Source organism: Dromaius novaehollandiae, chromosome 1 (assembly GCF_036370855.1).
Source record: "Dromaius novaehollandiae isolate bDroNov1 chromosome 1, bDroNov1.hap1, whole genome shotgun sequence".
In the NCBI taxonomy this organism is placed as follows: domain Eukaryota; kingdom Metazoa; phylum Chordata; class Aves; order Casuariiformes; family Dromaiidae; genus Dromaius; species Dromaius novaehollandiae.
The window spans coordinates 135,850,486-135,867,138 of NC_088098.1; the positions used below are offsets into that span (position 1 = coordinate 135,850,486).

Below are 16,653 nucleotides of genomic sequence, written 5' to 3' on the forward strand. Positions count from 1 at the left end.
TATATTGCTAGCTGAGCACAATGAACTCCACTACAGAGCTAATTTCAGCCCCTTCTGGGGCTCAAGGCCTTAGCAATACAGGATTCTGCTTACTGAGTTTAATACCAAAGCAAGCATTGATCAAAAGACTTTAAGTCATCACATGATAAAAGAACTCATGCAATGTGGAAGCAGAATGTTCCTCTGAATTTTTAGGGACATTTGGGAGAATTTAGCCTGACTCCTAACTGCCTTTATTACCATTATTCTGTTGGAAGATGCTATTAGCTGCCCTCAAGATCTGCTCTGGTTAAGGCTATTTTATGTGCCAAGTGCTGTTTATTCAAGCTGAATAGAAAGCAGTTTAATTAAATGGCCTTTTGGTTAGTAGTAGCTGAAACAGAGAAGAGAACAGAAAGGTTGAGTGTGAAATGTATGTCAAAGCCATACATTTGATGTGTATGTGACTGCTTAAAAGAAGCTGTGTCACTCACCACAGTAGTCAGACAGTACTACAGACCCTAATAGACAACTGTAGCGTTTAAAACCTTTGTAAATTTGACTGCTATTATGTGAGTGGGGATTCAGGAATGCAGTTGTTTATTTGCATGCCTTTATTGCAGCCGAAATATCTTTCAAATAGGTATTTTTGTAGCAAAATAAAACAACATATCCTCAACACCATTGTTGAAAAATAGAAACTATTTAGTAGTGGTCTCTGTAATCATTTTTACCTATATTTTTCGAGCGGTAAAGTGGGCTTGATATCTGAGTTTGTAGTGAAATTTAGGGCTTATTAGTTAAGGCATACTAAATAACGTCTACCACCATTCTTTGCTGTTGTACCTAAGTTTGTTTCAAGTATATAGAGGCTGCCTGATAGTTGGTGGATCTCCAAGAAAATTTCATTTTACTACCAACGCCCCAAATACACATGCATTGTGGACCATGGACCAGAATACGGTGTAACCGACACCGAGCAAAGAAAGAAACAAACTTCTGCGGTCAGACCCTGCTTCTTGTGCAAGGAGTTCAGACTACTTCTCTCGCTGCATGGCTTTGCTCTGCAGCCCGCATGCAGCTGTCTGGTGTCAAAGTAGTGCCACCTCCTGCTCAGACCGCTGAACTGCACATTGCAATCTTGCACGTCTCCCCACTCTCCCTACTTCGTTCCCTTCTTTATCCCCTCTAACCCCGTAATGTCCTGAACTTAGCTAACTCTGTTTGTTTACATAAGACTAACGTCTATTTTTCATTCCTGCTGAGATTGTTTTTTAACTTATGTTAAATACGTCGGCTGTTCTTTTCTCTTTTAACAACTAAATTACCAACTCTGATTGGTAAAAGGGAATATCTTTTATTTTGGGCATTTCTGTAGAAAGAGTCATTTTGTTTTCATTTTTCTTCTTGTTGACTGCACTACTCCTCCTTTCTGGATGTACCCAGAATTCTGCTCATGAAAACTGATAAATGAGTTAAGTCCCATTATCACTTCTGTTTCCCAGTTTCCACTTCCAATGTGCAATCAATGATTCCATATTCAGTAAGTCTGCCTTAGAGTTGCAGTTAACAAGTAAGATAAGGAAGAGAGCCATAATAATGTTTTCATTTTTTATCCACTCCTGAGTACTGTACAGATTTTAATACTTTCAGAATTTTGAATTTTTATTTTACTCCTCTCCTGGGAAGATCAGCATAAATCATATTTGTGAATAATATTTTGGTACTGTGATCCTCTACAGCGGTACTGTTGGTAGTGCATCCCATTTTGATTTCTGGCAGTACCCACATTTGTTCTTCTGTGCTATTAAAAGGGAAAGTGCTTGTGCGCTCTGCAGTAATGGTGCCTGCAGCCCAGGGGCACCGTGTGGCTGCCAGAACTGTGTGCCAGGATTTTCCTTGGAGTATTGCCCAAATGGCTAAACCAATTATTGAACGTGGGGTCTATATCTCATGCTGCATTACGCATGACTCTGAACAGCTTGTAAGGGGGCTTCTCGGTAGCAAATATGTCCTTTTTCTAAATGTTATCTTTTTAGCCATTTCAAATTCTTAGTGAACAGATCATGAACATCAAATTCATGCGTTTAATGCATGCTCCCTTTGCGTATCTCCGCAGGATGAACTCAGCTTGTTTCAGATGTTCTGAGGCAATTTTTGAAATGAGCTGGCAGGTTGCTCTGTACCGCCTTTAAATGCGGCTAAAGAGCAACAAAAACCATTTAATAACTCTCCCGGCAGTATTGTCAGTGGTTTATTTTACTTAAAGCCCCACCTCGTGGCATAAACATGTCCACGCCAATCTCACCTTCTTCTGAATAAAAACCCGCGCACTTGTACCAAACCCTGGCTCCTCCCCGCCCTCGGTAACCCACCCGGTAGAGCCCGGGGACCCGTCCGTAACACGGGCACGCCTGGGCGTAGCGACTGCCCGCTGCGAGAGCGGACCCGGACTCCGGGCCGAGTTCAAGCGCTCTCCGGGACAAGGAAGGCGAATTTCGGCTGGCCGGGAAAAGTCCAGAGCCCCTCAGACACGTCTGTCACGCAGCAGCCCCCCCCATTCCCGCCCTCGCAGGGGATCCGCGGGGTCGAGGAGCTCCGGCTGCCGCTCCCGACCGTTAGGGGCCCCGCGCCCCGCCCCGCGCGTGTGCCTGGCACGCGCCGGCACCTCACCACAGCCCGCCGACCGACTCGCGGCCCCGCCTGGCGCCAGCCGTGGAGCCCGCGCGCGCGCGCGCAGCCCTCTCGCCCTCCTCATTGGCCGCCGCGGTGGGCGGTGGCGTTGCGGGCGCGGCGGGAGGCCGGGGCGGCAGCGCATGCGCGGCGTCGCGAGGCGCGGGTTGGAAGGCGGCGGGGAGCGGCGGGGCGTCTCGCGCGGGAGCGGCCGCAGAAGCGGTAGCGCCGCCGAGTCCTCACCTGCGGCGCGAGCTGCGCCCCCTTCCCCCCTTGCCCGCCGCTAGCCGTTATCTCCTGCCCCCTCACTTCATCTGCGCGCGCGCTCGCTCACACGTACGCCCAAAATGGCGAGCAAGGAAGGTAGGAGACCCCCGCCTCCTTCTCCCTGGGCTGTGTGGGGCGGCGGCGGGGCGAGGGGAGCCGAGCGGAGCGGGGCGGGAGCTGGGAGGGCGCGGGCGGCGCGGCGGCTCACGGGGCCCTTCTCCCGGGGGCTCCTGGCTTGGCGGTGGCGGGGCGGGGGTAAGTGTCGGTTTCCTTCTGGCTGCCCTCAGAGGGCTTCGCCTCCCCTCGCCCCCCCCCCCCCCCCACCGACCCCGGTGCGTGGCAGCGCCTCCCCCTCGCTCTGCTTCCCCCCTCCCCCCCGGCGGCGCCTCCCTCCGCAACCGCCGCCGGCGCGTGGCGGTGCCGCCCCCGCCTGGCTCGGCGCGCGCTGAGCCGTTGGCTCCTCCCCGCCCGCCCCCCGCCCAGCGCTGGAGGACACGGTGGAGGAGCGCGTCATCAGCGAGGAGTACAAGATCTGGAAGAAGAACACCCCCTTCTTGTACGACCTGGTGATGACACACGCCCTGGAGTGGCCCAGCCTCACCGTCCAGTGGTTGCCTGATGTGACCAGGTGAGAGAAGGGGAGGGAGAGCTTCCTTGTTCTGCTGCTCTTTTGGTGTCTGTGCACAATGTCTGCTAGGTAATTTGAAGGTAGAACCACAAGTGACTAGAATAGTTTGGATTATACTCCTCTCTCAGTTTGTAAGAGTTTAATTTACTTAAAACTCTCAAAACCCTTTAGATAGACAGACTCTTTGAGGGGAAAAAAGCTACAAATTAATACTGTAGAGAACTGTAGCCTAACAGAGCAAGACCTGCCTTGAGATGAGAGGGAGGAAGTCTTCTGTACTTTTTTTTTTTTAAATTGATATATAAGACACCTAGCTGTTCTATAGTAACTTCTATTCAGGGAAAGAATTTACTAAATCTTACATGAAGAATGTTTTTCCTCATCTGCATTACTGATTGCTGTTCTGTAGAAGATAAAATACCTCTTCCTTTTTTTTTTTTTCTGGTTTGGCCATATTTAAGGGGATATTGTTTTAATAAGACTGTGGCCCTTAATATCCTAGTTCTGTCCCTGCCATTGTTAATCTCAGATATTCTAATTTTGCCATTCTTCTACCTCCCCCTAAAAGTTTGTAGGGTAGCTGGTTAATTTCTTAAAGAACTTTTAAGATAGGAATAGGTTCCATTCATGTGCCAGCTACTAGAAAACTTAAATTGTCAGAATAACCAATCAGGACTCCATAAAGCTAATGGACAGGTACTGGGTCCTTCATGCTACTGTATCCTGGATACAGCTTGGCTTTAAAATATCTTACCCTTAAAGTTCTTGCAATAATCAGAGGACAGTCTCTTTCCTCTGTAAAATTCCATTGACGTAAGTGGTGTTGTACTTGGTGGTTAGAGGATCACTTAATTTTGTGTGCCAGAATGTTTGGGGAAGATGTGGAGAGACGTGAACTAACTAATCATGGTATGGAGAAAATGAAGTGGGGAATCTTTTTTGAGGGTATGGAGCCCTTATGAGGAACACTTCTGCTTGCCTCGTATTTTGCAGATTGACTTAATATTCAGTTAAAAACCTGATATTTCCAATTATCCAGTGTCAAAATATGTAAGCCATTTAAGGCAAGGACTGTCTCTTTGTATGGCACCTGACATGATGGGACACCTATTCCTGATACAAGTAAGTGTGTGTGCATTGTGTGTTTTGTATTTTATTTTTTATTTTTTTTTACTTCCCCCTCAATGTATGATGATGCCTTGGAAGATGTGTAGTACCTATAGTGTTTTTTGACTGTGCATATGATTTCTGTTTATTCTTTGCTTGGGTTCAGACAGCAAAATTAATTTATTGCTTTCAGGAATGCAGAAGTTGCTTGTTTTCATTTGAGTGTTCTAACTTTCTGTTTGCAGATACATGACACTGTCTCTCTGACCTTTCCCTTATTACTAAATACTGCATTTAATGATCAAAAGGGATTTAATTACAGTTAGCTAGGATTTGTGCAGTGTTTAAAAATGAACTTCTGAAAACTAATAAAATACCAACTGGTAAAAGTTTATTGAAAGGAAATTAACTGAAAGAGGTTGCTGCTTTTCTCAGTTTGTTTTTTATAAAACATAGAATTGATTGTCTTCTAAATTGATACTATGAGATTGCAAGGAGAATTAAAAATAGGAGAAGGTACTAATATTGCCTGTAATTACTGGGCAAACCTTAATTATCTTATTCAAGCAATAGTGTCAGTGTTTACTGACTTCTGTTGTCACTGTTGGCTTGCTTGTGTCAAATAATTTAATTCACTTACTAATTCACAAGTCTGTTGTGGTAAAGGAAGGGATCTCTTACTTGAGTCTGTTTTCTGTGGGTTTGTTTTGTTTTTAAAGCATCCTGAAGAAGTTTGGATCTTCAGTGTTACTGACACTAACCAACAAACCTCTGGAACTAAGCGTTTTAATTTTATTCTGTGTTTTTTGTTTTTTTTTTATTACTCTAAACAGGCCAGAAGGAAAGGATTATGCTCTACACTGGCTGGTTTTGGGAACACACACCTCTGATGAGCAGAACCACCTGGTTGTTGCAAGAGTCCAGATTCCCAATGACGATCAATTTGACGCTTCTCAGTATGACAGTGAAAAAGGAGGTGGGCTCTGCATGCGTTGTTAGATGGTGTTTTAGCAGTAGTATTAACAGATATCCTGTCCAATGGTACTCTGACTTGATCTTGAGTAGTAAAGCTGACATGGTTGTACATTAGTTTGCACTAATTCTACATTATTAATAGCAATCTAAAAAAAAAAAAGAAATTACTTGTTTCAAAAGAATTTAAGTAAGATTGTGGTATGCATTGTCAGCATCTGTACTAGATCTGTCAGTTTTGATGAAGATTGACATGCATCTAGCTTGAATAGACTAGTACTCAAGGAATTTGTATCAGAGGATTCAGAATATTTTAAATGTTAATGCTGTGGTGCCATGTGGTGCTAGCCTTTCATAGACGTTATTGTATTGCTCTGTTAAGATGCTTACCACTGCTTCTTGAATTGGGGGGAGGCCTGAAGTGCTGCTTAACACATTTTTTTTAAAAAAAACTGATGTGATAAACTGACCTTTTTATGACAAATACAGAGTTTGGTGGCTTTGGATCGGTGACTGGCAAAATTGAAACGGAGATTAAAATCAACCACGAAGGTGAAGTAAATCGTGCTCGTTACATGCCTCAGAATCCCTCCATCATTGCTACAAAAACACCATCTGCTGATGTGTTGGTATTTGACTACACTAAACATCCTTCAAAACCAGGTTTGTCAAATTCCTTGAAATTGTGCAAAATGTCTCTTGGCATTGAGGAATAAACTTGTATTTGACAGTAAGTGGGAGGAGAGATCATGGGCTCTGGAATCAGAGTATGAAGGCCCAGTTCTTCAATGACTCTAGCTGCCTGTTTATGTTTAATATCATAACTCAGTCTCTACAAAAGCAGCGTTTTCCTATGAATTTGATGCATAAAATACAATTTCTGCAACTGAAAACAAAGTTCTTAAGGAATAATGATGCTCATATGGATTGATGTGAAGGATTAAGCTACATGAAAGGAATTTCTTCTTTCAGACACGAGTGGAGAGTGCAATCCTGACCTTAGATTAAGAGGGCACCAAAAAGAAGGATATGGTTTATCATGGAACTCCAATTTGAGTGGACATCTTCTGAGTGCATCAGATGATCATGTAAAAACAAACATCTTCTCCCTAAAATATACTAATTTATGCTGTAATAAATAATTAGGGAAAAACTGGGTTGCTATAGCTTTACATTGTTACTTGGGGAAGCTCCCATATAGTTCAGCATTCTAACATTTCTGAAGGCTGTAGTCAGCTGCATGTGTGGTGTGTGTGAGTTGTTTGTGTGTGGTATGTGGGTGTTTTGGTTTTTTCTTTCTGTAATTAACAACCAGTTTGCATCACGTTCTGGGTGAAGTGGCAGAATGGTTTAGATCTGAGGCCATAAAATTAGTAAGACTCAAAAGATTAATATCAGATTGAACTAAGACCTAACAAATTTCTTTGTGGCTTCACAAGTGAAATGCAGGCTACTGGAATAGGGATGCTTTTTGTAAATTGCTTTTGTGACCTTCTTGGAAATAATCTTTGGGCCTTGAACCTGCAGAAAACAGATCATGTAGCTCAGATGAGTTTCCACTTACTGCATAGTAGATGTTCCTTTTTAAAAACAAATACTGTTTCAGGAACGTCATCTCTCTATATGTACATCAAATGCGACTTTTTTTTTTTGAAAGGTAATACAGTTAAAACTTCCATAGCAACAAAATATGGCTCTTATTTGCAGACTGTCTGTTTGTGGGATATAAGTGCAGGACCAAAAGAAGGCAAAATTGTTGATGCAAAAGCAATCTTTACCGGGCACTCTGCAGTTGTAGAAGACGTGGCATGGCATCTCCTCCATGAATCTCTGTTTGGATCTGTGGCTGATGATCAGAAGCTGATGATGTAAGTTGGGGTTAAGCAGTTTTTGAGTAGCACCTGCTGTGTGCCGTCAGTGGACTGTTCCAGAGCACTTCTGGATTATTATAAAAATCTGAATTCTGAAATGGTTTAATGCCTCTCTCAAATGTTATCAATGGTAGTAATGCTGCAGGATCTCAGAAATCTGCATATTGTTTAATGTGCACACATTGCGGGGGGGGAATAAAATGGAATTAATATGTATTTCAGCTTTCTGATGTGAACTATTAATGTACTTTCTATGTACAACAGTCACAAAGTTCTTAAAGGTTTTGGATTAAAAACTGTGGGTTCAGACTAGTGTAAGTAATTATAAACCTAGGGTGGCTTAGGTTAGGCTGGGGGAAGCTCTCTGAAAAAATCACTTGTTTTCTTCTGACTCCTTTTTTTTGTTTTGTGTCTCTCCTCCCTGACCCTGCTCTCCTCCTCCCCCAAACCTTTATCCTGACAGTTGGGATACAAGATCTAATACTACATCCAAGCCAAGTCACTGTGTAGATGCCCACACAGCTGAGGTCAACTGTCTGTCCTTCAATCCTTACAGCGAGTTTATTCTAGCAACTGGTTCTGCTGACAAGGTTTTTGCTTGTGTATACTTTACATTTATATGTATTCTAGATAGCAGTTCTACAGACATTATAGTATAAACAGTTTGTTATTCGTTTTCCCAGACCGTGGCTTTGTGGGATCTTCGAAACTTAAAATTGAAACTTCATTCTTTTGAGTCTCATAAGGATGAAATTTTTCAGGTGGGTAAACTTTTCTCACAGCCTGTAACAAAAACGAGAAAAGTAGTGACTTGGACAAAAACAGGTGGATTTTTGTGTAGTGACTGGCCTCAATAACTAGATTATTCAACATGGAATACTTAATTATGGTACTGTCTGTATTTATTGAACCAAGTATTTCTACCCAACCCCACTTTATTTTGAAGCAAGTAGCCAACAACTTACCATTTAAAAAAATACTGGGAGCTTACAGCTCCTCAGTATGGCTAGGAGGTATCTCTAAAGTGTCCCACTATAGAGAGGATGTAGGTTCAAATCTAATACTGTGGTGTGCAAGTAATAGTGACTTTTAGGCACTTAAGTTTTGTGATATGGTAAATCCCTAGCAGGGAAATGATGTTAGCTGTTCACTTCAAGAAATCTGAAGTGCCCTATTTGGGCTCTAGGACATCCTTTCTGCTGGAAGAAACTAACTCACTGAGTTTAGTTGTTGAAAATTAATGGTCACGATATGCATTAGAAGTCAGTAACTGTGCTCCAGTCAAGTTGTTGTCTTTCAATAGGTTCACTGGTCCCCTCATAATGAAACAATTCTTGCTTCAAGTGGTACTGATCGTCGGCTTAATGTGTGGGATCTAAGGTGAAGAGCAATTCCTTTCATTTAATATCTATGAACAGAAGGTAATACAAGACAGCAGACCTACTTTATTTGGTAGACTTCATTTGTGTGGTTCTCTAGTTTTGCTTGATTAGTTAACTCAGACTAGGTTTACAGTAGAAACAACACAGTATTTCTAACTTTACTTTTCTATGAAGATTTTTAGCTGATGTAATTGTTTTTATTGTCTTTTATTATCTATAGTAATAAGTGATTCCTGCCTCAAGGTTCTTCACATTTCAGTAGCAATAACACCAAGCAATTGATACTCTGTACCTGAGGCTTATAATTCTTTGACAGTGAGAGAAACAAATAGTAAAAGCAAGCACTGGCAGCAAATACTAGGAACTAGTCAGTTACACTGATATGGGATGCAATTTTTGTTGTTAATAAAAGGTATAAACTACTTTCTTACAGTAAAATTGGAGAAGAGCAGTCTGCAGAGGATGCAGAAGATGGGCCTCCTGAACTCTTGGTATGCTTTTGTTTAAATTGACGACTGGCTGATTACTGCAGTAATCTTCTGAACTTTCTCACCTCCCTGATTACTAATCCATTGTTCTAACTAGCAGTAGGTGTTTTCTGTCCTATTTGGAAGGCAGTAGTTTTCAAAGCTCTTCGGACATGTCCGAAGATGTGCAAAACATCTTTGATGTTGACCATACTCAGAGTTTGACCATGTGCTTGTCAGCACTCGTTTATAACTAAAGCATGTAAAGCCAAGGCCTCAAGTTTGTTATTTTGCATTAGACTGGCGAGGGCCTATATAGCTGATCTTACTGTTGTAGGGAGTCAAAGACTTTGTTTCGTTTCTTTAGGAAACAAAGAGTTAGAAATGCTTAGCTTATAGCTGACTTCCCCATTTCCTGTGTAACTATATAACTACTTATATGATTAGATGAGAAAACGGGTATTCATGGCTGTCCAACTCTGTGTGAAGTGGCACCATTTCAAGGATGTCCATCAGTTGTTGCTATAATAATGAGCTGTCTCTTTAAATGCTGTCTCAGTAATTTCATTCATGTCTGTAAGTAGTGAATGGAATATATTATTTCATACACACCTTTGCACCTATATTGTGAATGTCTAGTAGCAAGCTTTCCTTCTTTGTGTAGTGATTAGTATAATGAACTTAACTTCTGAATCTTGGATTTAAGCAGACTTTCTCTAGAGATTAAATAGCTCACTGAAGTTTTTTTCATTTGTTTGCTCTAACAGTTTATTCATGGAGGACACACTGCCAAAATTTCAGATTTCAGTTGGAATCCTAATGAGCCTTGGGTAATCTGTTCTGTATCGGAGGACAACATAATGCAAATATGGCAAATGGTGAGTGTCAAAACAACTCTTGAGTTTCTTTGAAGCTGATTACATAAATTAAACCAAGATGGCTTGTCCTTAGAACAGCTTGTGTCTTCAATGACTGAAAGGAGTCTTTCCTCTGTATTTTTTTGTACTATTTGAATGGGGAGTATGACTTTCAAAAGAAAAAGGCTAAAACAATGCTGTTAAATAAAACTGGTGATTAATTTTTTTCTCCAAGTCTTAGGTACTAATTAATATTAAGAATACATGTGGCAATTGCAGACTTCTATCTGATGCTACCCAGGACTTGTTTTCTTGTCGAACTGTTGACTGTGAACCCAGATGCCTTCTAGCTCTGCGTATAGTTTGTATGATTTTTACATTGCAGCATGATTGGTCAAATCCCTATAAAGACAGAATAAAACCACTTGAGAATAATTGAAGTCTTGTCTTTAGGTCAGACTATAACAGACTTAAATGTGTGTCACAGGCTGGTCTTTCCACTTTTAAAATATGTGTTCTTGTCATGTGTGTTCAAGCTGGGGTTGAAATAAATCACAGGACTGAATGTCTATGGTAAAGAAGTAAAAGGATAAAGTTCATCCTACTGAAATAAGATAATGCAGGAAGACAACTGCTGATGTCTAGCCATTGTACATACATTCCTACAGTTGTCTGCCCTATAAGAAAAGGCAGGGAGAGGGTCTCCTTAAGAAGAGGATGATCTCTGTACCTTCTTGGGATTATCATGGTTTTACTGCCATAAGTGTAGAAGACTCTTTAAAAACAAGATCTGTCTACCACTTGTAATGAAATACTTTGTGTCTTTAGGCAGAAAACATTTACAATGACGAAGAACCAGATATAGCGGCAGCAGAACTGGAAGGTCAAGGAACATAACTTTTCTTCCTTAAGGAAATACTGGGTGTGGCATAGTAATATAATTTGACTACTATAACATTAAGAATATTCTTGTCTGGATGTAATGCTTTTACCCAATGCTTGATTTTTGTCAGGCACAAAAAGCTTGTATAGTCAAGTTGTAATGGGATATCCTTGGTTACTTGGGCACTCTGCGCTATTGTATACTGTACAGCATTTAGCTTTTAGGGAAGATGAGAGTGACTGAATATCTATGTCTATATTTTTAAACAGACTCAGTAGCTTCCTGTAAATAAAACAGTTAAATCCTCACTCTTCCCACAATAAAATTTCAAATAAAAGTTTTTATCACTATGTAAAAAGAGCTTTTCACTTTTGCACAATACTTTGATTGGCTTTGCATAAATAAAATTTATTAAATAAAGTTTGGTGTGTTTAACTGTTGTCTGTTGACATAAGGTGAATGTCCTTTTGCTTGAATATAAAAGTCTCATAATAGAAAGGAGTCTTATTTAACTTCTGCAGATAATAAAGGTATATAATTCTGAGTTTATATCTTACTGCATAATTAAGGGTCTAGAGAGAGAATTGTCTTGCTGATATGAAAAATTTGGAGAAAACAGATGCATTCCTCACAAGCAGGAAGAAGCTGTCTGGTATAGAAACCTGTTTAGGGAATACCCAAGACTGACCAGTCAGGCTCCCTTGAAGTCCAAGGGTAAGTCTTGAGCAAACTGAAGTAACTGCTTTTTGTGGAGTAGCAGTGGAAGCACTGTCCTCTAAGCTATTCTTCTTTTATCTGCTAAGATGGCAGTGCTGTCTCAATAAATTGCTATCACCTGTTTTTAAAGATGTCTTGTAGCTTTCTTTGATTAAAATGATGTGAAGGGGATCAGGCAGCTGTCTAAAACACATTAATACCTACACGGATATAAGACAAACATACTGCTAGCTTCTAAATCTCTGCTGCCTGAAAGCAGGCTGGAGGACTTGGATCATCTTGAATTAACAGATCTTCATATTTACCATGGTTCTAGAGGCAAGTTATATAAAAGTCAGTGTCTGTTGATGAGTTCAAGTTCAACTTCAAATCAAAGCTTTTAGTTATTTAAAAGAGGTCTCAAGATTAAACAAATCATTAGCTGTATTGCTCTTTCTGTTTATTCTGAAAGAAATCCAAAGGTTTGGGTGGCTGATGCTGAAAATGCAGTTTTTGATTGTGAAAATGTTACTTCCTCTGATGCATAGCGTACCATTGTCTTGAATTTGAACAAGTTAGTAGGCTACAGCACTCAAGTTGCCTATCTCAAACTACTGTTAGCTAAGGGAAAGTTGCTATTTGGGGTAAACGTTTCCATTTTTAAGGGTGAGATTTGAAGGGGTAGGTATTTTGATTTGACTCCTCTCTGTGTTATGTGTGGAAAATAAGTAGCTTGGATGCTCCATGAATCTTGTAGACTAGCTTAAATATTGCATCCCATTCTTGTAAGGGTTGATGCTTGAGAGTGGGGTGGGAAGGAATAAAAGATGAATCTGAAAAACTGAGTGAACTGCATTTGCATGAAACAATTAGGTACTAGTACTGTAACATTGATTACTGGTTAGCTAAAGCTAGATCTTTCCAGGATAAATGCAGCAGGTGTTAGCTGGAATATAACTCTCAGCATCCGTGGGTCAGTATTTTCTTCCTCACCATGTCACTAAAAGGACTAGTTCCCTTCCACAATGCAGTCTCCTGGGCATATCTTCTGGTCACAGACTACAGCCAATTATCCCTGTGCTGGTGCTGTCAGGGAATGGAAGTAAAGCTATAGAGTGAATGTGGTGCTAGCTTCCTCTTTTTACTATTTGACTAGTGGTTATTCAACTAACAGTCAAAGACTGAGTCCTAGAAAATTTCTGGCAACATAGATGTACCAACTGTTTCTTGCCCCATAAGTGATGCTGTGCTTATAATCAACAGTGATATGTAAGGGGCACTGTGTTTTTTCTGGATGTGAATTTAGTTTGCAAATGACTGCAAATGATACTCATTACATGTACTTAATGCAAGGACAGCTTTTGGCTGGGCCCTGCTTCCTTTTGATATTCATCTCAACAGGATAGGATTAAAAAGTAGAAAATTAAGAGGACATTTTGTGCCTGTGTGCTACCATAAAAAGAAAAGTGCTTCGTAGAGCGCATAATTGTGGTTCTTCCTGGCGCAGATGCTACTGTGGGCTATTATGTCAGTCCTCCCACTGCTGTTGCTCTGTAGTGCTTATTCCACCCAGACATACTGGCCACTTAAAGGTGTGCAGTGCAGTGCATTCCTATAATTAGCAATCTCAGCTTTGTGTTACTATTACAGTGGTGGTGTTTACTTCGAGTCTTCTTACTGCCTACTAACTGGAGTGGGATGGAGGGGATGAAGTACTTATCACAGCTTTCTTCTCTATGTTAGTTTAGTGCTGCTTTTTTAAATTCTCTGCCTGCTGGTAGCAGGACCCTTGGGGTTGCAGGCACTGGATTACCATGCATAAACACATCTTCCAGTAGTGTTTCCCGAATGGATCTTCTCAAAGTGCAGAATGAAGCTCTTCACAAAAATACTGTATCTTTCTACATTTTCCCAGCATCAAAGGTCCTAGACCACGTAACCTGAACTGTAAGCTTTCATAGCTTGTAGAAGATGATAGGCAATTATGTGAGCATCTTGAGTGTAACCAACTGAAGCAGCTCTCAACTTTAGATGAGGTATAGTCTCCAGACTGATACAGGTAAGTGCAGAAACACTTAAGCATTCCTGTGGAAGGCTTAGATGCCATCCAAGCTAGATGCAGATAGAATGCAGCTTGAGATGATGTGCTAAACAAAATGAAAGGTCAAAGCTGCTAAAGGACAGCTAGGCCGCTGGCCACTATCTATTCAATTCATTTTAACTAACTTAACTGTTCATGTGTTAAAAACATTGCAGTGTCATGTCCAGGAAGGGGAGGTGGATGTATTTGTGTGGTTTTTGTTTGACTAACAGACAGTGCTGTGTGTGGGAGGCATCTGTTGCTAAAGGGTGTAATCTAGCCTGGGACAGCCAATGTTGGTACAATGCTAGCAGTTTCTGCCCCTGGCTGTCTGACTTGCTCACAGATAGCTCCACAACCATCTTGGGGCCTAGTCTTTCCCAGTACTGTGACTGCAGGACAATGGAAATTGGTACGATGGTGGTGGATTGACTCTGTAACTTAAGATTTCAGCTTCTCTGAATTCATTCCTGTTGGAACAAGAGGGAAGCATGCCTGCTGAAACACACAACGTCTGACAAGAAAAGGCAATCTGCTTGGGTCATCCTTAAAAGCCTAAAGGCATACAAGTGTTTTTTGGCTTTTTTTTTAAATGATCTTGTTTTGACTTTAACTGGATGAAACCAGATCATGCAAGCACCATATCATCACAAAAATATTAGTGCTGGTACAATGCTATTGTATAAACCTATTTGCCTTAAATCAGGAATACTGCCACTGTGTTTTTTTTGTTTTTTGTTTTTAAGTGGTATGAAATCCCAAGAGTTCCAAGTTGGAGAGCTGTAGCTCTCTGAGCAAGTGACTGGTGGACAGCTTCAGCTTCCCACAACATCCTACTGCTTCCATGCAGAGCAAAGTTGGACTTAACAAACAGGCAGGCAGGTGGCTGAGTCCTAGGAATGATCCTGTAACATCAGCTTAGGTAGCACCTGCTGCCTTGTTTGCTTCTTCCTTATTTTATGCAGTTTCTCAGCAGAGAGAGTGCATTGAAGAAATCAAATTAATTCTTTCATTCATCTTTTTAGTGAAAGCAAAATGAGAATGACAAAAAATACGCAGCTTCCTGAAACTACACTTATAACCTATTTTATTTCAACCAGTGGTTACAAGGTTGAGCCATACTGTCTAGTTACATCAATTGAACACTTCAGAATAGTGGTCAGTAACTGCAGGGAAGCAATCCTGTATGCTTCTAGCACTGAGTTGCAACTGGTTAATAACTAATGAAGCCAACATGCATTACTAGTCTGTATCGCAATATTTTTCTACTGTTGTTTTTTCCCCTAAGGACCTGAAGGTTTGCATCACCAACTGGTCCAAATGCAAACTTGGAAAACAAAAATATCTATGGGAGGAGTTGAAAATGGTTAAGGTTATTTGATATTGAAATAGTTTAAGAGATTGATACCCATACAATGGCAAAACTGAGACAGCACATAACTTTCCTTCATTTTGCCTCCCTGAGACTATAAGCAATTCCAGGGTTTTCTCTTTTACTGTACAGAGAACTGCACTTGCCCTACTTGTGCTGCTTTTATTGTTGCATGCAAAAACCCTAAAAACTATGAGGAGTTTGATCTCAGGCAACATTTGTTATATGAGGATTTACAATCATTTATTTTAGGCCTTTATACATGCTATACCTCTGTTGCATATGCTGTAAGCTTTCACTTCAGGATTAAATTAGGTGAACAAGGTCTACTTGTTAACCAAGTATAAACTTTCTACAGAGAAGTGTCTAGGCTAAACCCAGTCTGATCTTTTGCTTTCTAGCCTTTAGAAAGTCAAAAGTGGAAAAACCCTCCTAATTCTCTCAAAGTCAGCTTCTGTGCTGTAAGCTTGTACTTCAGATAAAGGACTTTCAAACTCAAAGTTGCCTGCAGTCCAGGTGCAGCCAAACATGCATAACAAATGGTAACATGGTTGACTGAAATCTCAAAATGTGTTTTCAGTGTTGTATAACTAATATTCCCCTGTAAAAGGCAATTATTCTCTGCTTTAAAAGTTTAGCCTGCATAAAAGCCACCATCCCTTAAAAAAAAAAAAAAAAAAAAAAAAAAAAAAAAAGTTAGGGAGAAAAAGTCAGTAACCTAGCAGGAAACAGCAGAAAAGTCAAAGCTAGCAAAGGCTTAGATAAGCAGGATTTATAAAAACAGAACTATGACCAAGATCAAATGGTTTTATAAAAATGCTGGAGATGTAAAAATCAAATTAATCAGAAAAACATGGAATAAATACCAGTAAGACATCTTGGACATGACAGAACTGAGGTAGTAATTTGGACACAACACCAGAGCACAAATTCTGTGGAAGTGACAGTGAACTGCATCAGTATGGAACAGGTATTATACAGCTAGAGTTAGAATAGGGTGAATATAAGACTATACTACAGAATCTGAGGTCTGAAATTCCATCTGAAAACAGGTAAAGTTTCACAAAAACATCATAGCCATCCCACAATTATTGTAATGACCACAGCACAGGTAGGGATACAGAAGAGAAATTGAAGGTTAAAAAAAAAAAGAGAGGCTTCCATCAATCTCCTTCAGCTTGGGTAAATATCACAAGGTAGGGTATTTAAGTTTTTAGATGCTGTGATTGCTTTCTTGAAGAAGTTAAGAACAGTATTCTTGGCACAGTCTTGAGCTATGTGCAAAGCCTGCTGTAAAACAGAACTGCCACAGCCCATAAGGTGCTTGAAACCCAATGCTGAAGCAAGAAATCTAAAATAAGGTCCAACCTCAATGCCAGATGATAACAAATGATTTAAAGGGGAATTCAAGTCAAGTCT

The 16,653-nt window shown here is 40.7% G+C and overlaps 1 protein-coding gene across 1 annotated transcript; it reads left to right on the forward strand.

The window, feature by feature from the left end:
* The first annotated feature begins 2,757 nt into the window (after window positions 1-2,757).
* On the forward strand, window positions 2,758-11,506 carry RBBP7 (RB binding protein 7, chromatin remodeling factor). The gene is made up of 12 exons (XM_026120783.2): window positions 2,758-3,015; window positions 3,403-3,547; window positions 5,488-5,630; window positions 6,116-6,289; window positions 6,599-6,714; window positions 7,334-7,494; window positions 7,961-8,087; window positions 8,181-8,258; window positions 8,801-8,877; window positions 9,313-9,370; window positions 10,114-10,224; window positions 11,032-11,506. The coding sequence occupies exons 1-12, from the start codon at window positions 3,000-3,002 to the stop codon at window positions 11,098-11,100; spliced, it is 1,275 nt and encodes a 424-aa protein (XP_025976568.1). The 5' UTR covers window positions 2,758-2,999; the 3' UTR covers window positions 11,101-11,506.
* Window positions 11,507-16,653: the final 5,147 nt, after the last annotated feature.

Excerpts from the sequence above, each read along its gene's own strand:
- RBBP7 (XM_026120783.2), top strand. Across the intron at positions 6,290-6,598 it reads TAAACATCCTTCAAAACCAG|ACACGAGTGGAGAGTGCAAT; the intron begins GTTTGTCAAATT and ends TTCTTCTTTCAG. Across the intron at positions 8,259-8,800 it reads ATAAGGATGAAATTTTTCAG|GTTCACTGGTCCCCTCATAA; the intron begins GTGGGTAAACTT and ends GTCTTTCAATAG.